At 50.8% G+C, this 22,326-nt stretch overlaps 1 protein-coding gene across 7 annotated transcripts in view; it reads right to left on the reverse strand.

Moving 5' to 3' along the window:
* Nucleotides 1–1,442: 1,442 nt before the first annotated feature.
* The window catches only part of EFR3B (EFR3 homolog B), an 87,010-nt gene continuing 66,126 nt past the window's right edge, over nucleotides 1,443–22,326 (reverse strand). For 5 of the 7 annotated variants that reach the window (XM_059893484.1, XM_059893479.1, XM_059893482.1 and 2 more), the window contains 16 exons: nucleotides 22,147–22,225; nucleotides 21,263–21,398; nucleotides 20,822–20,983; nucleotides 19,986–20,097; nucleotides 19,552–19,603; nucleotides 17,414–17,586; nucleotides 16,816–16,891; nucleotides 16,187–16,348; nucleotides 14,863–14,994; nucleotides 13,365–13,432; nucleotides 12,344–12,471; nucleotides 11,497–11,588; nucleotides 8,426–8,474; nucleotides 7,304–7,410; nucleotides 5,921–5,970; nucleotides 1,443–5,476 (listed from right to left, as the gene is read on the reverse strand). In XM_059893484.1, coding sequence (XP_059749467.1) covers nucleotides 5,371–5,476; nucleotides 5,921–5,970; nucleotides 7,304–7,410; nucleotides 8,426–8,474; nucleotides 11,497–11,588; nucleotides 12,344–12,471; nucleotides 13,365–13,432; nucleotides 14,863–14,994; nucleotides 16,187–16,348; nucleotides 16,816–16,891; nucleotides 17,414–17,586; nucleotides 19,552–19,603; nucleotides 19,986–20,097; nucleotides 20,822–20,983; nucleotides 21,263–21,398; nucleotides 22,147–22,225 — 1,684 coding nt within the window. In that variant the 3' untranslated portion in view covers nucleotides 1,443–5,370. The remainder of the gene's footprint in view (nucleotides 5,477–5,920; nucleotides 5,971–7,303; nucleotides 7,411–8,425; nucleotides 8,475–11,496; nucleotides 11,589–12,343; nucleotides 12,472–13,364; nucleotides 13,433–14,862; nucleotides 14,995–16,186; nucleotides 16,349–16,815; nucleotides 16,892–17,413; nucleotides 17,587–19,551; nucleotides 19,604–19,985; nucleotides 20,098–20,821; nucleotides 20,984–21,262; nucleotides 21,399–22,146; nucleotides 22,226–22,326) is intronic. The other 2 variants (XM_059893481.1, XM_059893480.1) reach the window with 2 other exon arrangements.

Raw genomic sequence — 22,326 nt, forward strand, 5'->3', positions numbered from 1 at the left:
GAAAATGGATGGGATCATCTTATCACTGAGAGGCTAAATGTGAGAGCTGAGGGTTGGTATCAGTTCAGATTTGACTGCCTTATCAGACTGCTCTCAGATATTCTCAAACACAGGGTCTCACCCACATGGACACACACCCATGGAGACACATCTGTATAAATACAACACAAAATGCACAGATGCTTCTTCCAGTCGCTAAGGTTCAAGCCTTGAGGTGTGACTATCTTTTCCCCCTTGTCATGCCCAAGCTCTCTCCTCATGTTGTCCAGCTGCAGCCTTCTCTTCATTCTCAGCACTCACGGCTCAGGCCTTGACTATCCTAACAGCTTCCTAACCAACTGGTGTCCTTGTCTCCAGTTGCCTTCTTCCCCAATCCATCGTACACGTTCTTCATATTAATGTATACAAAATCTTGCTTTCTCCATATTCCCTAGCTCAGGACACAAAACAATCGCCCCACCCCCACTCTTCCATCAATTCCAAACTACTGGGCATGGCACACACAAGGGCCCTTGTCCATCAGTTTCACTCTCCTTACCAAACCCCACTTCCCTGGTCTTCTCACTCTTCTCCCATCCTCCTCCATCCTCTGCCTGGAATTCCCCACCTTCCCCCTCCATTTTGAATGTTACCGTTTTTTCAACATGAGCCCAGGCTGAAGTCCACTTCCACTGGGAAAGTTGGGATCTCTTGCAGCTGAGCCTGCACATTTTCAGGGTTTCTGCAGTCAGCCCCTTTGCACCGGGGGGGCACGCAGACCAGCTCAGATGGCAAGTTTCTTGCTGCACATATGTCTTGTGCTTTTCTCTCAGGAAAACTAAGCTCCACGAGGGCAGAGGCTAGGGGTTGTGCTTCTTTTGTATGTCCCCATGATGTTTTCACAATGTTGGGGCCCCTGGTTTGCAGTCACACACATTTACAGTTCACAAGAGACTCACAGACACTGATACACAGAGATGCACATCTCCACATCAATTGCATCAGACATACCAGGGGATGATGCAGGTCAAAGCCGGCTGGGGAACATTTCTGTATGGCACTTCCATATTTACTCCCATATTTTGATGATCTTAGAAGTTCACAATTAAAGAAAACTGGAATGCACCTGGGAAGTCCTGATGGAATCAGAAAGCCAGACTTTTAAGATAAAGTCTCCCTCAGTGAGGGTTATATGAAATGGGGCTAGATTCTAGTCACTGTAATGAAGAAATGGCCCAGGCCTTCCCATCTGAGGATGCTCCTTTGCTGGGAATCCTGGGCCTCGTGTTTACATCTTGGTAGCATCCTTTCCCTTACCCTCCTTCCTTTTGAGGCAAGTAAAGAATGATAGGCGGGGGTGGCTAAATGTCAGCGATTAATACTGGTGGCATTTTCAGATCCTGTTTGCATCTCAAAAAACCATTTACTTTAAAGAAATCAAATAGACAACTGTGTGGTGACAACATTAACATTTATTTGAAAAGGGCATCATGAAGGCTCATTGGGAAATCACGACTAATAGTCCTAAAGAATAATCTTGCTAAGAGTCCTTCCTCCTACATTCCAGCCCCGCCCCCCACATCCTCCTTCCCCTTCCTTAAACTAATTTGATTCAATGAGTTCAAAATACAGAAAACCGCCACAGGCACTAATTCTGCACTCACATATAAATACGTCAGCTATTATATACATACACTGTCAACTACGAACTACACTATACACACATGCACGCGCACGGGCACACACACACTCAGCCAGGTCATGAACGTCTAAGTGGACACAGACATGTTACAATGTATGTGTAATGCTGCAGCATTTGTGGATTTACAGCTCTGCGCTCCACAGGCCAGAATCAACAGCCATGGAGGAAGAGCTCGAAAGGGGAAAGTGATGGGCTGGGGTCCCAAGGGCCCCTGAAGGAGAAAAGACCTGGTCAACCTCGTTGGTGCTAAAGGAGAGCACGGAAAACAGGCCGCAGAGCCCCCTCCCACAGGCCTGTGTCCCCTCCCCACTTCCCCAGCTGGCAGGCCCCACCAAGACCATCCTTCTGCAGGCTTCAGTCCTAGGCCGGATTTGGGATACAGGGTATTTTAACTAGAAGATTTCTAGGGTTAGTGAGATGAAGAGGTAACACACTGCCCTAAGCCTTCTCCCCAGACATAAGGAAGCTGTCTTGTTTCAGCACAACTGCCTGCCAGGGTCTGTGGGTCTGGAGAAGTGGGCGTGGCCTGCTCAGAGGTGCCCACTTCCCTGTCTACCATCAAACTTAATATTCAGCCTAACAGCTCAGGTCTAGTCTTTTCCCACAGGCCCCAGCTGGCCAGCTGCCATGTCATGGTCATGAAGAGGAACTGGGAGAAATAGCCTCACTTCTCAGTGATACTCTCTGTACCCAGGTGAGAAGCCCCAGGGACAATGGAATAGCAACTGGAAGGTGTCATGACCCAAGGGCCCCTAGTGAAGCCAGGAGGTCTGGCCTTTGAGGATTCTAAACAAATGCAAGGCTCTTCTGATTCTTAGGCCAGCTGAAACGTATCCTCTGGGACTGAGAACACCCAGGGCAAAGGGCAGTGCATCTGGGACCCCTGCACTCCAAGCACTTCAGATGGTCCCAGCCCCACCTTTTCACTGCTCATCCATCTATTCTTACACTTGAGGCGGAGGGCTGGACAGAGGAGAATGTCTGAGGACTTTTCTCCTTCTTCTTCTGACTCACTCAGGCTACTTCTCTGGGGAGGAGATGTTTAGAAGTCAAGAAATCACTTATTTCTACTTTTCAAAAAGAGGAAAATGGGAACAGGCACAGGCCATGGGGGACCCCTTTGCAAGGAAAACCGGAAGGAGCCTCCAGGGTCACACTGGGGCTCTCCTCTCATCTGCTTCTTATGCCTTTATGTGACTCAACCAAGTTCACTGAAATTCCAAATACATCCATGCTACTGGGTTCTGTCAGCAGAGAGCTAACCGACCCTACCCCTTGCACACGAGGAAGAGTCTTCAGCAGTTTTGGGGAGCGACTGCTTTGGGTGGCCTTGCTGACTGAAATTCACAACAGAGGAGGGTAGCAAAAAGGGCTGGTCGCTTGACACGGTGCCGCCAGACGCCAGTGGGCTTGGAAGGCAGGAAGAGTAATGCTAGGCTGAAGGCTGGGGTACCCACCAAACTGCTTGGCTTCTCTCCCAGGGCTCGGGAGGGCAGGGGTGGGGTGAAGGAGGCTGCTTAATTTACCATGTAATGGTTCCAGTTAATGTTCATCATAAACTTTCTGATTCTGAGGCATCTTTGGCCAGAATCCATATTCTACTCCATGTCAGCAGGCAAGTTAATATTCTACTGAGTGTAAGTTTAAATTGAAACCGAGAAGGAGGGCACTCAAAATGTGGCCAGGTCTCCAAAGGAAGCACATCGTCGCTATGTAGCGGTGACACAAAGAAAAAGCTGCTTCAGACAGAGGAAACAGCAGTGAAGTATATGAAGAATGGGAATCCTGCACCTTGTTTCTTCCATCTATTCCCAGGGTGGGGATGAGGGAGAGACAGCTGATGGACATGTAGGTCTCTGGTTCTAGAAAGAGGCTCCAGGGAATGACTCCCAAGTCCCAGAACCAGGGCCCCAGGGCAGTGCTCGGGGTGCAGATGCCATGGGGGTGGACCCTACAGTCAGAGAAGCACTAGAGAGAAACAGGGCTTCGCGTCAAAGCTGAGCAGGGAAGAAAGATGGGAAGATCCAGTGAGGAAAAGACATGTTTGTGGCTCAAGATTTAGATTTTCTCTGAAGCTTCTTCCAAAGGTCATTTGTCTTCAAGTACGTTTCTAGTTATTTTAAATTTGGTTTCTTAATAAAGAGATATTAAAGTAAAGAGAAATCTCGGTTCATGCCTGTAAAGTTGGGTTAAGCATTAGCCAAAAGCCACAGAGCAGAGCCAAAGGCTGTGGTGGAGGGGCAGGAGCGGGCCCCCTCGGCCCTGTAGTCATGTAGACCCTTTGGAAGCCGCAGGCCCACAGCACAGAGGCAGCAACCAAGGGGGGAAACTACAGGAACGAGGGTCAGGCAGCCCCCATACCCAGCAAGGTTATTGCAGACGCAATAGGAAAGTTACATTTGTTAAGATTCTCCTAATTTGGACAAATACACCTATCAGCCCTGATAATCAGGCTCTCACAGTGTATCTGTGCAGGGCCACGCACAGAGGTGTGACCCGAGGGTGTCCCGAGAAGACTGCCCTCCCCTTAGCAGAATCAGCCCGCTTCCGACCCCACCCCACGCTGCCTAAAATTGTACCCTCAAAAGGGGTTCCTTTGGGTCAAGAAATCTACTCACCCTCCCTCTTTTCAAGAGCAAATTCTCCAGGAAGGAATCATTTGACCATTCTCACCTTCCTGTGAGTCATATCAGCTCAGAAAATTTATGGGAAGTTAGACTGGAAAAGGAGAAGGAAAGGGCTATTCTTGGCCAGAGGGAGCTGCCTTAGGAAGAGGCCCAGGTGAGGTTCTGCCAGAGGCAGCTCACACGGGGAGCCGCAGGAAGAAGAGCATCAAAGAGGGAGAACTCAACTCAGAAATACATCCCTCTGGACAAAGGAGGGGAGGTACTACAGAGGGACGCAGACTTGCCCACTTCTGCCCGCTGCTCCTCTACAGGAGGCCGGCCCGTGCTTCTCGCTGGCCCAGCCGGCCAGCCTGGGGACGCGGGCTCCCCCTATCAGCGGCCTGCTGCCCCCCATGGTGTCTCTACCCCAGCTTCTGTTACACAAGCTCAGTATTAGTTAACAATAGAAACAATTCACGAAGAGGCAACTGGCAGGGTGAGCAGGGGAGTGGAAAAGACACCGGAGACTTGAAGGCCTTTGGACCTTCAAATGGGGAAGGAGGAGGGGACGCTCTGGAGGAGATCAGTGCCCCATCTTCCAGCTCTCACAGGCCACTGCTTTACAGGAGGAGCTGGCCTTGCTTCCTCCTGATTGCAGTCTACGGCTTCCTTGGACCAACTGTGTCTCTCTCTAGTTCCCTCCTGGGGGAATGGCAGCTGCGCACCCACCCCCGTGAAAGCCCTTCACTTACTACACTAAGCAGGAGTTTCCTGGGACCTCAGCCTCTCTCTGGAGACCCCCAGTGACTCTTGGCCCCAGGATGACACAGAGGAGGAGACAAAGGGCATAGGTAGGATGCTTATTGGCCCCAGAGGGGCACGTGGCCGGATCTTCCTCAGGGAAGACAAAGAGGAAGCAGGGAGGCCAAGAGGGGGCCAAGGGGGCCCAGGGCTCCACCTTGCTTAGCTGTCCAAGGTGCTTTTTCTCTGAGATCCCAGTTAGATTTCCATGTCGTAGGGGTGGGCGTGAAGGCGAGCCCCTCCCTCAGACCCCACCCCTCCGAGAAGCTTGTGTCTTGGAATTCAGTATACGCACAGATCGGGAAACTTCATCTCATAGACAGGGATGGAGTGGTTCTGAGGCTGGCCATAGGCTGCGGTGATGGTTCCTGATGGGCTTGGGGGGGGCCTGGGACAGAAACACATGGAGGAGAAAGCCATGAGGAGGGGGTTCTGGGGTCCCACCCCGTGCAACAGAGCAGCTGACTGAGGTTTCTCTTTGAATAGGGACCAGCGATTTTGTCACTCCGTGGTTCCCAGGTTTCAAGCTGTTCTAGAATCTTCAGCTTGAAGTCAAGCTTTACTGCAGGCTCTACAGCGACTCTGTTGCTCTAGAAAGTACCAGCTTGTGACACTAGGACCCCCGGCTCTTTTCCAGGGTTCACTGAGCTGTCTCTTTCTCCCTTCGGTCTCTGTTTCCTTACCTGGGGAGAGTTGGTGGCCGACTCCAGCCCTGGAGACAGAGGCTGGGGGCAGGGAGGGCTGAAGACAGGTGCGAGAGGAGGACCTGGGGGGAGGAGTACCTACACTGGGCCACAGAAGTGGGGATCCCCTGCCCAGGGCTGCCACTTACCGGATGGTGATTTCAAAGATCTGATTGAGTTTGCTCTGCAGCAGTGATGCCTAGACACAAAGAGGGGGAAAGTGAGCCGGGGGCTGACTCCCAAGCGCCCTGCCGAGCATGTACTGAAAGTGCTGGGCAGTTGCGGCCTCAGGAAAGAAACCGGTGTGAGCTCGTTTCCAGCACTTATCTGTGGACCCTGGCTGTGGGTTCAAATCAGAAAGAGCCGCCCAGCAAAGGCCTGCTGGGGACAGCACAGAGGCCAGGAAGCCCAGGAGGGACTTCAGCAAAAGTTCTGGAAGAGCCTTAGCTCCTCCAAGTGGGGCAATAGGGCCTGCTGGGCAGAGTCAGGAGGCTCAGAGCTGGTCCCAGCTCTTTCCTTAACTCCCAAGGAGCCGTTGTGCAAAGTTGGTGCATTAGGGAAGATGTTCTCTCTGGTCCCTTCCGGCTCCACCTAAGTCCATGTACACAGAGAGTGAGACTGTGCTCGACTCTGAGCTCACGAAATGAGCAGCATCTACCTCTCAGGATGGGACAAGAGGTTAGCATAACATAGGCCCAGAAAAATCTATATTATACTTACATGTATTTTTATATATAATTTATATACTTTTATATATTACTATATATAATTATTATAATATATGAGAAGTTTATGTATATATGTTTGAAATATATATAATAGAAAATTACATGTGTTTTTATTGAGAGGAAAAAGCACAATAAAATAGAAGTTATTTGTAGACTTTGGATGTTTACAATTATGTTTCATTGTTACGAAGATGGACACTGGGACTAACAAATCCTGGAATATCATTTTCAAGAAATGTTTGTGCTCTTCCCTTAGCCATCTACCCGTCTTTCTACTCGTCTGGCGCCTTCTCATTCAGATTTCTTTTCCAGGGCCAGGCCGTTCCATTCCACCTGCTGGGGTCCCCCAGTTGGAAGCGGGCCCTGTAGCAAACGCTGGCCATCTTTCCTGTGCCATGGCCCCTTCTCCCATCACTCCATAACGTGACAATCCTAATGGCAACAAACTCGCAGAGTTGTCATGAGAAGGAGATAAGCTGATAAATGTAAGATGCTCTGGTGAACAGCAAGTGCTATTTACGTTCTTGCTCTGATGATTATAATTATTATAATCTGTCTATTTGGTACAGGAGATCCTGAGGTCAGGATTTCTCCCTTATATGAAAACTGTGACCTCTGGAGGGGTGTATGACTAATAGCCTTTAGGTTCAGGGGGGAACAATGTAGTGCCAAGGCACTGCTGGGATCTAAACCCTAAGTTCTGGATGACAACAGTACCAGGATCTCCTAGAAACTCAGTGCTGCCCTGGACCCACATCCAGTGTCCGTTTGGTCCCGGGAGGGGCACCGTTACGTCTCACTTACCCGGGCCCCGCAATGCGCTGCAATCTCCTCAAAGGGAGCCTTCTGGAACTTCTCCACCACCTGTCGCCGCCGTTCACGCTCCTGCTCCTCGACGGCCACGCTGTCCACTGCGGCACAGAGAGCCGGGTCAGCCCTCAGGTCCTAGCCCAGTGATGCAGTCTGAGATTGCCCCCCAGCTGTCCACTCTGCTGACGAGGGGCAGGGTAGCGTGGAGGGTGCGATGCCATCACTTGGCCCTGGGAGGGCTAGACCCTTTTCTGATTCTGCCCCCTTCCTTGCCTAAGAGTTTGAAAACTAGTTGAGTGAACCCTTAAGTGGGGCTAAAGCCCCACGTAGTTGCATTGACACTGGGACTCTTAGACACAAGTTCCTGGAACAGGAAGTACTCTGGGGGGAATATGAAAAAGGACATCAACAGTGGCAAAGCCACAAAAGACAACGAAGAATCCCTATGGCAGAGCAGTCTGAGGCCATTTAGTTTAAGGTTTCTGCATATTCCTCTTGGTAGCCGAAGTGAAAAAAAAAAAAAAAGGAAGGGTATGAAATATGTTCATCATGCCCAGTTTAAGAAGGCAGAGCAGTGGGAACATTTAGAAAGTGTACCATGAATGACAACAAAAATAAAGATTTGTTATCAGTTATTGGAAAAATTCTCTAATTCGGGATACTTCATTGCCCAATAATCTAGACGAGGTAATGCTGCATTTTAAAATCTATTGCCATTATTAAATAAATATTAATAGGATTTGTTCTTAATGGCTTTCATTGGTCAACTTTTTCTTTTTTATCACACTCCACCAAAAAATTGTCAAGGTATTTATACAAATTAAAATTGTTTTTTACTTGTCTGATTGGCTGTAACCCTCAACTGACCACTTTTAATGGCAGCGGTCAGTAGAAAAAGGGTTCCTGGCATAGGACATGGACCCCCCCCAACCCCGTTAAGAGAGGGGGACTTTTAACTGCAGCTTCAGTAGTTGTGAAGAGTTTAGAGGAAGCCACCAGCCTCTCCCCTCACACCTGTGTGAATCACACTTGGGAGGGCAGCAGACAGCTGCACACACCCACACGCCTCTCCAGGACCCAGCCCTGCGATCCCCTCCCTGGGGGGCTCCCACTTACCAATGGCCTTCTTCAGCGTCTCATAGGTGATCTCCTCGGCAGGCACGCGCTGAGGGAGAGGGAACAGAAGTGCTCAGAAAGGGGGAGGCGGGGGGAGGCAGCCTTGGCTTCCTCAGTTACCCGGCAGCTACTTCACTTCTCAGAAGAATGTTCTGATGGGAGAAACTCCCTCAGGACACCCACATTCTCACTAGGGTCTCTGGAAGCTGCCTGAGCAGGCACAGCGCCTCCAACTGAAGGAGAGCAGGGAGAGAGAGGTGGGGAGGCTAGAGCCTCATCAGTCACAAGTCTCGCCTGAAAGAACTCACTGGCCCCTCCTCCCCTCGCCCCGCAGCAGGTCCCATTAAGCTCCCTGGGAAGAAAACACTGTAATTCAAACAAATCTTCAGAGAACGTAACAGAAAATATTCGAAACAAGAGAAGGCAGCTAGCAAATATAATCTCATATGAAAATTTCAAGAACTGACTAACATTTTTGAAGACTTCTGATATTAAATTATCCACCAAGGTGATTTGAGTTTTCAGTAAAGGTAAGGCATGCTGAGGTTGGTCCAAGGACCTGGGTCACAGGATCTCAGTGTCCTGGGAACCCATAAAAGGTGGAGGTGGAAAATAATAAAACCCAAAGAAGGGTGTTCTATGGATGTGTGGCTTTAGGTCAGATGCTGAAAATTGTGAAGGAGTTTGGACTAAATTCCAGGAATTCCCCACTAGACTGTGAGCTCCTTGAGGCAAGACCCATGATTTATTCATATTCTATTACTTAAATGTAATATTACATGAAAGAGGCAGACACAGGAGAGAATGGTTTCATTGATATAAAGCTCAAGAAGTGACATAAGTTGGGCTAGTGGCTCCCTCTGGGGAGGGGGTACAGAGGCAGGGCTCCTGGAAGACAACATTTTAATCCTTGATCCGGGTGTGAGTGCATCAGTATATTCACTTTATTCACTCAGACAATTCACTGAGCTTGGAATTCCATAAATGCTTGTTCGAGTAGGAATGGACAGAGTTGTAGGTATGGGATAAAGTCATCCAACAGATATTAAGTGAGCACCAATTATGTGTAGGATTCTTGGCTAGTCAGTTAGTTGAAATTGCAAAATGTATTACTATAGGAATTACACGCAAGAGAGCGCTATCATTCACTCTGGAGATTCATTCACTGTGAAGGTTCATCCTCTGTAGGTCTGTCCATCCACCCATCCATCCATCCATCCATCCATCCACTGTCAGCACTGGCCAACATCAGATATTCACGGGTAAAGTGATAGGAAACCATGTGGTGGTGGGAGAAAAAGGAAGACAGATCACTGGGTAAAGGCAGGCAGAGAGAAGCTGATGGAGGAGATGGACCACAGGCTGGATGTTGATGAATGGGCGATTCATGAACGTAGAGGTGGAGAGGAAGGGTGATTCCGACATGGGATTCCATGCTAGCAAAGACATGGAGGTGAATGAGATAGCATGGGGGAGACTGAGAGCAGACCAGCCAGAGAGGAGGGGAGATGAAATGAAATGGGAGGGCATCCCTGACTACAAATGGCTCTGAATGCCAGGCACTGGGTTTGGAATTTGACCAAACCAGCATTTATTGATCACCTGCTATGAGGTTGGCATTTGAGGTTACAGGGAGTCACCGTGAGATTCTGGAGGGGTTGGGGGGCGGCATGGTGGGCTGGAAGTGGAAAGAAGTATAGCACAGCAGAAGGGTGGAGGCTCCCACACCCCTGCTTTAGATACCAAGCCTTCCCCGGGCTAAGCTGACTCTCTGAGGGGGAGGAACCCATGATGGTGACCGGGAGGCCAAGAGGAGCAGGCGCTGTGTACCCAGGTGAGCATTTCTCTTCCTTCTTCTGCTTCACTTTACTTATCAATTCCTGAGGGTCTCTCAACCCTCGGGAAGGAAGAATTACAACTATCGAGGGGATGGCAGCCAACTCACACTGTGCTCCTAACACGTGAGGTTCCCATCCCTGCAGAGCTGGAAGGGCCTTGGAGGATACCTGGCTCAACCTCATGTTGCTTCTCCAATTAGCCTGAGTCAGAGCTTCCTTCCTTCCGTGGGAAGGTTCCAGACAAGCTTGGAAAAGCCCTGCCCTGGAGGTCTGCCCCAGTAACCGAGGGGCTGTTGGAATGGCTGAGGGCACAGTTAGGGGGAGGCTTGATCTTCACCCCCCTGACTTCTCCTTGCTCCAGGCCCATCTGGGGAAAGGCTGGGTGTGCAGGCTGTCCTTCACAGCTACTCCAGGCCGTCCGTGCCCAGGGATCTCGCAAGTCTCCTTGTCCCACCCAGATGTGCGTCCTCCCTGCTTCTTGCTAAGGTTCCCCTGCGTCTCCGTCAACTCCCTTAATTGGCAGAGTTACCGTTTAAAACAAGTGTACCGCATCCTGAGGCTTCAGTTCCCTCGGGACGCCTTCCTCCCTCCTCCCTGCCCCGCCCCCATTTCTTTTTCATTTTAGGGAGTAAATTTGGTATTTCCACTAAAATTCTTTATTCCCCCTTACTTGAGGGTACACCTTCTTTATTTTCTGAGGTAGAAGCAATACTGGTAGGAGAGATATCACATGGTCATTTAAACAGAAATTAGATATTCACAGCCCTCAAGAGATGATGGAAGGAAGAGAGATCTTTAAGCTACATCTTTCTCTTTAAAAAAGCATTTTTCTTGACATATCTGGAAGAAACATTGTAAAAGCTATTCTTGCCCTCATCTTTCCTGTGAGGCCTTCCAATTTCCAACATGGAGCATGTCCGCCTCCATCATGAATAGGGAATGACTAACAGCAAGCCTTTCAAGACTGATTTTTATAACATGCTCATAGGAGTGTATGGGGTGGGGGGATTCGGTAATTTTTTCCAGATGGAAATGTCTAGGATACATATGATGAGAGTCAGTAAGAAAACAGGACTTACTTGAGAAATTTACTTTCTGTGCAACTTTAAATGTGTGGGGTGGCTAAGGGAGCCTAGATCGTGGAGTGTCTGACCACCTAGGAGGTGGGGAGAGTCCCCTCCCGGAAGGACGCTGAGCTTCACCAGGACAGTGGATCAAGAAGGACACGCTCACCTCCTCCTTCTCTGGGCTGTTCCTCGATTCTACCTCCACCTGCAGGGAAATGGTTTCTCCAATGCTCTTCCTCTTGGATAAGCGATCCTCATCTGGGAAAGGAGGATAGAGAAGCTAGAGTCCCCAGCCTCTGCAGAGCAAGTCAGGATCACGCCTCCAGCACCATCTCCCAACCCCCTTGCCTTTGCCTGGTCCACAGTCCTCGGAGGGCTCAGAGGGAGTTTATACACTGGGGCTGCAGGTGGAGTTTACGGAGGGCTGCGGGCCTTCACCGCCTATCTTAGGGAGGTGAGTTTTGCTTTTTAGGGCTAAGATTTTGAAATCACTGATGAGCACAAAGAAGCTGCTTATGACCAGAAAGCATATCTCAACTTTCACAAGGGTCATCTGCTAATAGCACCAGCAGCTGTCATTTGCGTAGCATTTCCTACTATGGGCATTTGCTTCTACCCTCTGAGGCAGGTGTTGTTAATATCCCTATTTTACAGCCAAGGCAACTGAGACTCAGAGATGCCAAGGGACTCGTCTAAGATTCTTCAGGAAGTAAGCTGCAGAGAACTGGGTCTCAGACTCCACAGCCCATGTGTGCTCTTTCCGGCACAGTGGGGTCTCTCCCACGCACAGGCCAGGCTATCCCGTGGGCCAGTTACTCCCAAGGACCCTGCACTGAGGAGGAGAGGTGGGAAAATCGAGGATCTCACCATGGATTTCCACTGTGTCTTTCAGCTCTTGTGTGACATCTAAGGTGCCATGGAAGGTGACCGAAGGACTCACAAGTCCCTTCCTTTCAGGCCCTGGCCAAGAAAAGCCAGAGGCAGGCTCGGAAGCCCGCGAGCAGGGCTCCTACCTGTCAGCTGAGGGATGTAGGGCAGGCAGAGCCTGTCTGCATTGTAACCACTGCCCCCCAGGACTTCACTGATCTTGCTCTGGCGGAAGAGAAACTCAATCACCACTCCATCAAGGTTTTGAGACAGCCTGGGAGACAAAGGAGGGAAGAGGCAAATGAGAACCATGGGGGACTAGGATGATTTCCTGATGACCTTCCTTATTTTAAAAGTAATGCTCAAGGGAGTTCCCCGGTGGCCTAGTGGTTAGGATTCCTGGCTTTTACTGCCGTGGCCTGGGCTCAATCCCTGGTCGGGGAACTGAGATCCCTCAAGCCACGCAGCAAGGCCGGAAAAAAAAAAAAGTAACACTCATTATTCAAAAGTGACAGAGGAGCAAAAGGAAAAAAACCACCTACAGTCCCACTTTCCAGAGAGAACCACATCCACATTTTGAGCAGAGTCCCTCAGTCACACACATTTTTGCACACACACAAACATCCCCATGGCCCCCACTGTCCTGTTCTAGGATCTATTTTATTCACCTATTAAACACTGAATATTTCCCATGAACTATTCTTTAAAAACATTTGGGGTGGGCTACCAGTTGTCTATGGTGTGGATGGGCCATAATTTATAAAGCCATCCTCTATTGTGGGATATTTTGTTTCTTTCAGAATATCTTTCCCTTGAGTCCCTCTGATGCTGAAGTGATGTTGGCCCACACACTGCAGGCTGAGAAGGCCACTTGGATTGGTGGCACTGTCTTGTCAGGAAGGACTCCTGCAGGATTTGTTCCCATGGGCTTGGCCAAAGTTCCCAGAGGCTGCATCCCATATTCTATAGTACAACACATTGAGATGGCTCAAGGCATGAATTATGGTCAGGTGAGGGGATCAAACTTGACCCAGGACTTCTGGGTCATAGGCATAGGGTCCACTTTCTGCCCTTGAGCCCATAGAAGCCCAAGTCCCTGGCCTCAGTCCGTCTACTTTCTTGCTCAGCTGCTTGGGTTGTCCTTGACCACGTCCTCAGTGTTCTCACCTGGGCCTCTCCACAAACACGTCCTCAGGGAGCATGTACGGAGCCTCTTTCTTCCTGCTCTCTATCACCTGAGGTTTGGGAGGAATCGTGAGAAAAGCTGGGTTCAGCAGGGAGAGGGAAATCCAAACAGGCCAGTGAAAGAGCTCCCGCTTCCCTGAGCACTTCCTCCCTCCCACGAAGCCCCTGGAAGAGCACCCACGGCTGGGCTTCTGAGGGAGAAACTCAGACCAACAGGGACCCCAGGGCAGCCTGTGAAGCCCAGGAGGACTGCTCAAGCTGTCTCCAGTGACACACATGCATTAAGTGTCCTCCAAAGGCAGGGGACTTAGCTCCCAAGAGAGTTCAGTTCCTTGCTCCTGTGTCCTATTCCTGTTTTCTGTTTAAATGCAAAAAAGGGAGCATAGGTCTCACTGTTCCCCAAACCCAGGCGCACTGCAAAACACCCTATGGAGAGTGACATGGTGAGTTTCCCTCAGCATCCTTTGCAAATTTTTGACAAGAAAGCTGACAGTTATTAAGATGCTGAGAAGTGGGAGGACACTTGGCATGAAAGTATGTGCAGGAGGTGAGGAAGCCACGATGCTACTATTTTTACTGAAAAGGATGTCAGGGCATTGCCTTTCCTGCCCTCCTGGATCAGCCCAAGGCTGGGAAGATCCTGCCTCATTCAGGGTGGTCTCTGGCACAGCAATACAGCACCTTCCTCCATGCCCGCAGCCAGCCCAGGCCAGCTGCGACCTGAGCTTTCTTGTTTAGTTTTATTTTGTTTTGCTAGTGTATTTTAAAGTTAATCCTACATATTGTATCATTCTACCTATACATAGTTCAGTATGTCTTAAAATGCCTTTTTGCAACAACTGAGAACATCTGATTATAGACCGGCTATAAGATAATACCAAGGCATAACCGATAATTTAATTAGGCATGTAAATAGCATAGCAATTAGGTAGAAAGGTACCCATATTTTTTTGGACACATACTGATATATGCAGAGGTGAAACGACATGATAGTCAAGGTTTGTTTGAACATATTTCAGCAAAGGAAAAGAAAAGGAAAAGGAGACGGATGAAGCAAATGTGGAAGAATCTTCGTAACTGTTTAATTCGTGTGACAGCTGTGTGGACGTTCACTGCCCTACTCATATTGCTTTTGTGATATTTGAAAATTTTCATAACAGAAACTTTGCTTAAAGTAGCTTTAGTCCCAGATGACCTGAGAGATGTGGGTATGTGCGCTTCCGGGAGTGGGGGGAGCACAGAGGGGCCGGAAGTAGAGGAGGGTAGGTAGCAGGCTGGGAAGGGGTAAAGGATACTGCCTTTGCCTGCCCCTGCCCCGCTGTGCCATGCCGTACAGGAGGAGTCACTACCGCTGGGAATCTCTCATCATTAGTTCTCATGCCTAGACTAAGCACAGGGCTCATGCAATTAAGCAAAAGTTGTTCTGGGGAAACCCCAAGTCAAGGGCCTCCTGAGCTCTCAGGGTCACGAGGACACCAACCTCATGGATGTGCTGGCAGAAGGCAGGCACTGTCGTGAGTTGGCTGATGAGGTTCAGGTAGGCGGCACCCAGCGCGTAGAGGGCACAGCGGTTGTAAACAGGCAAGTTCTCTTCATTGACCTGGGCCACGTCCTGTGGCAACACAGAGGGAACAAACTATACTGGTGCCCCACCCTCCAGCCACCCTCTACCAACCTCCTTTAGAGGTGGCCCGCTACTCAAGACAAAGCCTTTTCCAGCATTTTCCCCATAACTTCCTGGGGAACAGAAGTCGCCCTCATTAAAGCTGAAGCAAATGGTCCTTAGAACAATCCATGAGCTGGAGGCTCATAAATACTTGAGTGGAGAGGCGATGACCTCAATGCCCCACTCTGCAGTTCCAGCTACAGTGAACTTGACTGTCCAAACCCTCATGAATCCCACCTCTAGGATGCTGTTACCTTCACTACAGACCTTGGATGATTCTTGGAGGACTGGATTGGCTTGTTAAGCTGGGTTCATATGTTAAACTGACAAAGTTGTGAAAGTTACTAGGGGATCGGGACACAAAGGAATCTCAGATTCTAGAATGAAGACTATCGTAGCATCTGGGTTGGCCTTGCAGGACTTAGCACCGTCAAGCAGGTAGCTGAAGAGTCTCCACCACAGAATTCCAGGTTTGCCACCATTCAGGATATGATGCCCACCTAGCTTCAGGACCCTGCTGACCCTGGCCTTTGAGGTCTGAAGAACCCGCCCCAATTCCCAGCATCTTGAGCAGTACACTTCCACCCAGGCAAACCGTGAAAGTCTAAAGCCCTATCTAGTGCCACGCTGGCTGCCTGAGAGTCATGAGGGGGGCTTGTTGAATCTCCAGATCCCCAAGCTTGGGGACAGAACTGGGATTATATATTTTTAATAAGTGCTTAAGGCAATTCTGAAGCACAGCCAGGTTTGGGAACCAGGTAATCTTTAGACAAACGAGTTTGTTTGGAGATCGCTCCGGGCTTATGAGTACCCTCTTGGCAATCCTTGGAGTCTCATTCAGACCTTGCAAGAGACCCAGAATACTAGGGTGAAGGGATATTTTTGAAAGACCCTGTTTCCCGGGTCTCCTTTACTCTGAGGATGGGCCAAAGCCATGAATTCAGCATTCTTTGGTGGTTCCCCAAATAGGACCATGGTCTGTGGTCTTCATGGAGGAATGGCCAACCAAGGGTGCGACATTCCTGGGCTCCAGAACAGTTGTTAAGCAGTAGCTGCTTGGCGCTCTCATTAGTGCTTGGCCAAAACAGGTCCCCTCCCCTGATCCCAGGCCCTATGTCCCGCCCACACGGGGCTCCACCTGGACAGCCAGCACCAGGCGGATGAGGTCCACCACCACCTCCTCGTTGGCCAGCTCAATGCTGATGAGCGCCAGCAGCCCGTAGAGCGCCTCGTAGTGCTGCTGTACGTTCGCTTCCTCCTTACAGCTCAGGTAGATGTGTCTGTAGAGCTGCTGGGAGTGCTGGAGATGGGGACAAGGGTGGAGGCAAGGCCACGGCAGGCAGGGTGGGGGTACAGCAGGGGCAAGGAGAATGGGAAGAGCCATCTGAAGGGGGCGGCACAGCTGTGTGTACCCCACCTCCGCCCCCAGGGACAAGATGCCTTTAAAGCAGACCCCAGTGGAATCGGGCAGTGCAGGAGTATGTGCTTAGGGAAGGTGGGTCCAGTGGAACCAGCAGCAAAAGCTGCTGCCCAAATCCAGGTTTAGAACACAGTCAAGGGATGTTCCTCACTCTGGCTCGGTGATAAGTACGACCTGGGGGCTTGATCCCCTCGAGGGGTCGGCTGGTCATCCTGACTAAGCTTAGTCAAAGAGGAGGAAGTGGGTTCTAGGGGCATGGCCAGTGGCGACTTGGGGGCCGGAAGACTGGGGTCCGCAGGGCCTGACCCACCCGGGGCTCACTGTGTCTTGAGGTCACGCTTGCTAACCTTCTTCATGAAGATGGTGTCCTGCCGGGAGCACTTGTCCACTTTCAGCTTCAGGACAGAGATGTCACTGAGGGTACTGGGAGGGGACGTGAGGGGCCACCTCAGTCAGCCCTTGCGTGAGGCCAGCAGAGCTCACGTGGTATCACTGGGCTCTATCCCAGTGTTGTTAGTTGTACCGATGCCTCCCTGTGTCCTCCTGCCCTGGTTCTTAGCCTGATCTCCACTTTCTCCCAAGCTCTCACGCTCCTGTCTCTTTTTTCTTAAATACTGATCCAGATTATCTCTTCCTCCCTTTCTTTCCTCCCTTTCAGCCCCCCACTCTCAACTGATAACCCTGCATCCCCTTCTTTCCTCCCCACCTGAGAGCTCCCTTGGGTACCTGCTCTTTACCTCCCAAATCTCCCTCCCTTGCTCCACCAGGCACAAATGCCCCTTCAGTCCCTCCTTCCCTTGTAGGACCCCAGGGTCCATGTCCGTGATTAGCTCCCTGGGCGGGGTCCCACTGAAGATCTGAATTGTCTTCCCACCTGAGTGTGAGGTCCTCATGGGAGTCTCCTCCCCCATCACACACCAAATAGAGGGGAGACCCCAAGTTCACCTGATGGTGGAGAACTTGTGACGGTTGCCATGACGATCAATGAAACTGATGAGAATCTCTAGAACGAAGAGACGGATCTCTGCGTCCTCCATGAGGGCAGTGGAGAGAAGGCGGTCGAGGAAGTTGCTGGGCAGAGCTGACATCATGTTGTTGCACTGGAAGCCGGTGGATACCTGCAAGGGAGCCCAGGATCATGTGCTTAGGAACGCCGGCCCTCCCGGCAGCGGTGAGGAGACTGAGGAGCGGTCGGCAGAATCTGGGTCTGAAGCATCCATCCTCTCTAAACATCTCCCAGCCCAGTTTCCCCGTCCTCCACCTTAGGCAGCTTTGGGGAACCCTCCAACATCTACCTAGGCCACCCGCCCAGCTCAGCTTAGCTAAGTGGATGGGGACGGTATGCAGGGACATTAAGTTACTAAAAGCAAGCAGAGGATGAGCACTAGAAGAGAGCAAAAGCCAGGGAGCCTCTGAACCTAATGTTTCAGCCTAATTAGGGCACAAATGGCGAACATTCACCATGAACGCGCTTCATTAGGAGGCACAAACAGTCACAGAGAAGGAGAGACAGTGGAAGAACTTACAGCTGGGCTGAGGGATTAGAACCCACGGACATGGCAACAGCCAAGAGCACACGCAGCATTTGCTGACATCTCTTCTAGCGTGGCCATAATGAGGGTCTTCTGATTAAAGCCAGTTGTACACAGAGACACCTCACCCATGACGGTGTCAAAGTAGTTAAAAGCAGCAAAACAGATTTACTGTTAAGTCCATATTGCAAAACAATGCCTTTGATGATTCAGCAGGCCCTTGAGGCTCTGGTAAAGCCTGGTGGCATCAGTAGAAAACATCAATGTTCACTGAAGGGGGATGTATTTGAGTGTGCCCCAAACTGTCACCTTGGTAAGATGCAGGGTACAAGTTAATGACGGTAAACTCAGCAAAGAAATGGCAGGAGTACATAGACAAAGGAGGTACCAGATGTGGGCAGTGTCAGCACAAAAAGCCTTTATAAAAATAGTGTGACGTGAAAGGTGTGGGCTGGAGAGAGGGGAGGGAGGGCGTGAGCGGGAGTGAGGGGGCTGTGCAGAGCGGCATGGTTAGAACAGAGACGGGTTGAGGGGTCACATGGGGGATCTAGGGAGGGAAAGGGGACTGAGGACCTTCCAATTTCAGTCTGAGAAGTTTGAAATCTGGATGCACATCAATTAAAAACTGAGATTTACTCTTTAACAAGGAGCAACACGTGAAGAACAACATTTCTAGAAAATTCTTCTTGGTTGTATTTATGATAGGTGAGGAGGGAGGGAGCAACTATGAGAATAATCTAGTTCTGAGATGTCCAGAGTTTAGGCCAGGGTTGTGCCTTGGGGAGCTTGTTACAAATACAGATTCCAGGACCTCACTCAGACTAAGGGCTCAAAACCTCTAGGGAATCTATATGTTAAACAAGTTGGTCATAGGAACAGCATTTGAGAACAATAAATCTAGCCTCCAGTGATGGCTGCAAAGAAGGAAAGAAGACAAATGTAAAAAAAATTGATAAAGGGGGGAAATTCCCTGGCGGTCCAGTGGTTAGGGCTCAGAGCTTTCACCGCCAGGGCCTGGGTTTGATCCCTGGTCGGGGAACTAAGATCCTGCAAGCCGCGTGGCATGGCCAAAAATATTTTTTAAAAAAATTAAAAATTAAATTACATAAAATAATTATGGTTATTATTTTTTTTAAATGGATAAAGGGAAAGATAGTGGCTGGGAGACTGAGGTGGGCATAAGTACCAAGGGAGGAACAGGTGGAAGGGACCTGGGGAGATACTTGGAGGGAAAAAGGGCAGGAACCAATAGATTCCATCTCAATACAGAGAAAATGTTTGAGTGACAAGTCCATCAGTAGCTGAGAAGGTACCTTTGTGAAAGTTAGAAACAGGCATCCTGCCTGCCCTGGAAGAACCAGCCCTGTGGGTACCCAGCCTGGCTAGTGAATGGAACACAGGTTGGATTTCAGCCCCCTACTCACCCCTTTGGCTGGGCATGTTTGTGCAGTGTGCAACCTGCACAACTGTATGTAGTAGCCTTGTCTTGGTTCCTTGGAAGGAGCTGCCTCCTACAGAGGCAGAGCAGGAATGGGGACAGGAGAGGCTCACCTGAAGGAGGGATTTCAGCAGCATAATCTGGGTCAGCCGGTTCCTGTTCTCCCTATAGACCAGAGACACAGATGATCACCAAGATGGTGATATAGGCAAAGACCCCACACTTGCCTGCCCAGTTCTCTCTCCTGATTAGATTCTCCATGAGGCTTATCTTGTTGGGTTACCCAGGACAGTGACTTCCAGACCAGGGAACAAATGGCTCCCCGCAAGGTGGGAGGTTGTTATTGGTGGGACAGCCTGAGGAATTGTAGGATCCAAAGGCCCACTAAATGCTGCTGAGGGATTTGAGAGTAGAATGAGAGAAGACAAGTAAGGACAGAACCAGGAAAGTTGAGGTGGAGAAGGGAGAGAGCCCAAAAATGTGGGAAGGGGAGTCAGGCGGAATTTAGGCTGGGAGGGAAAGGGGGAGGAAGGCATGGTAGACTCACCCGGTCCTCCCCATCTCCATGGGATGATGCAAGGAAGGCAGTGGAACCTTGCTCATGATGAAGAGGATCACCTCGGAGCGCTGGTAAGTAGGCAGCGTGCTGGCAAAGGAACCTTCAGGAAAAAGACAGAAGAGAGGGTTTGAGGCCGGCAGCTGCTGGGGTCTCCGCTCAAACTTTCAGCTGAACAAACTACTGTGAAGAGTGCGGGCTGCTTCTCTAGGGAGACGATTAAGACCCAGAGGGAGACACCTAGATGACGGCAGAGGACTCTTCCAGGCTCCCATTCCTTCACTTGTTATTCCGGAGGCTGCGGTTAAGGTCTCCGGGATGGAGAAGCTCCAGTGGCGCTAGGACCAGAAGGCTGTGAAAGTGATGAGCCCTTACATGCACATGGTGGCTTTACGGTTCTCCCCTTCCACACCCACGTGCATATCCACGGCCTTCTCCCTGTCCTCTTTCCTTCCTTTTCTCTTTCTTTCTCCCACCTCCCCTCCAATCGCTCAAACGTGGAAGCATCAGGCGGGCCCAATGGGGACTGGGGTGCGGGAAGAGTTCGCCTGTCTTGGCCTCTGATCTGAACTCCAGGCTGAGAAACCCAGGGAGATTGTGCTGTGATCTAACTCAGGCCTGGCCCAGGCCACTCTGTGAGCTGCGTGCGCCATGGGCTGACTCCACTTCCCCCAGTGTCCGTGAATAACACGATTTAAGTGGAAGACAATCCTACACCGCCCTGGACTAACGTCCTCGCGGGAGGGGCCCCGCCTTCCCGCCCTCCTGCCTGCCCCTCCCTCCGCGGTTCCGGCCCCGGGCCCCCCCCCCCACCTCCCCGGGCCCACCTATGGTCTTGATGACCGCCTCCTGGAACATGCGCTCCTCGTGCTCCTTGATGATCTTGGTGCCAAGGCTGATGGCCCCATCGTAGCTCCCGGTCAACGCGTAGTCGATGCTGAGCCGCAGCTGCCTCAGCAGAGTGTTGAACATCTCCAGCACCGTGGGCCCTGAGCGCAGCGGGGTGGGAGACCTGAAATCCGGGGCTGGCACTCCTCGCTTATTCTCCCCTGCCCTGCATTATCGGGCAAGCCCAGGCCCACTTCCAGCCAGGGGCTACCTCTGCCCGCTACCTTCCCCGGCTGATTTTTCCTCCGGAGGAAAGCCGGCTCTGACACCTCCTTATCGTGCCTTGCCCTCTTCTGGAAGGGGAGGCAGCCTACGGTTAAGGGCAGCTCCTTGTCCTTGGGGGAGTCCCCGGGCCCCACTCCACTCGGGATCCCCCTTACCCACAGAGCCCGTGGCGGCGATGACAGCAGCTTCCGACAGGACCTCCACGATGCCCGCCCGCACCGTGGCCGCGCTGCGGCTGTTGGCATCCAGGTGGCTCAGGAGCTGCTGGATAACCAGGTGGGAGTGCTGCGGCTGGGGGGGAGGGAGAGGTGCTGGTCCCCAGATAGCAGCCCCCATATGGCCTCTGAGCCAGGGCAGCCCTTGACGAGGACCCAAAGCTGGGTGGACAAAAGGGAGGTCCCAAGGCTAGCAGGCGCTAGAGGTGGCACCCGGGTACCCTGGTTCCTTTTCCTGAGCCCCTCCCCCTCCTCGGTCCAACAAGGAGCTGAGTCAAATCCCAATGAAGACCTGGATTTCCACATTTTTCCTGGGCCCCTTCACTTCAATGGGTCAAAAGTCAATTTTAAGATACTGTCTTCCTTTTCAGTTTCCCCAGATCCCAGGTCTTATTAGGGCCACAAGAGGCCAGGTGGTTTAGTCCAGTGGCGCTCAAAGTGTGGCCTGTGGTCTGGTGCCAGTTCAAGATCTGTCTGATGCCCGTTTACACTGAGCTAAGTATGGAAATTGAGAGTAAGTGTTGAGTAAGCAATTTGACAAAAGCCATGGCAGCCAATTATGGTCTGTGGGCTTGTATTTTGCATGAGGTTTTCGTTTGTTTTTCCTAGGAATTCTTTTTGTGTTTTATGAAGTACGGGTCTGTGACATATTAGAAATTAAACTAGTCCTTCTCCACGACTAGGTTAAGCAGCACCGGTTTAGACAACTAGGGGCTTAGGAAAAGTCACAGAGGACAGCTGGTTTTCTCCAGGCGTGCACCGTTCTGCTCCCCGAGGTGCCACCTTGGCCAGAGAGACAGGCTGGACCAGGGGAGCCGCCGTACCTGAATTGAGTACATGATGATTTTAAAGCAACGGATGGCGAACACCTTGGGTTCCCAAAGAGAATGGTTATCCAGATGGCTGTGAGGGAGAAAATATGGAGAGTAACTATGAAACGCAAGTGATGTTAGGAAGGAGGAGAAGCTTGGTGGGAGAAAGTCACCTTCCGAGAGACCCAGCCC

The sequence above is a fragment of the Balaenoptera ricei genome, chromosome 13 (assembly GCF_028023285.1).
Source record: "Balaenoptera ricei isolate mBalRic1 chromosome 13, mBalRic1.hap2, whole genome shotgun sequence".
In the NCBI taxonomy this organism is placed as follows: Eukaryota; Metazoa; Chordata; class Mammalia; order Artiodactyla; family Balaenopteridae; genus Balaenoptera; species Balaenoptera ricei.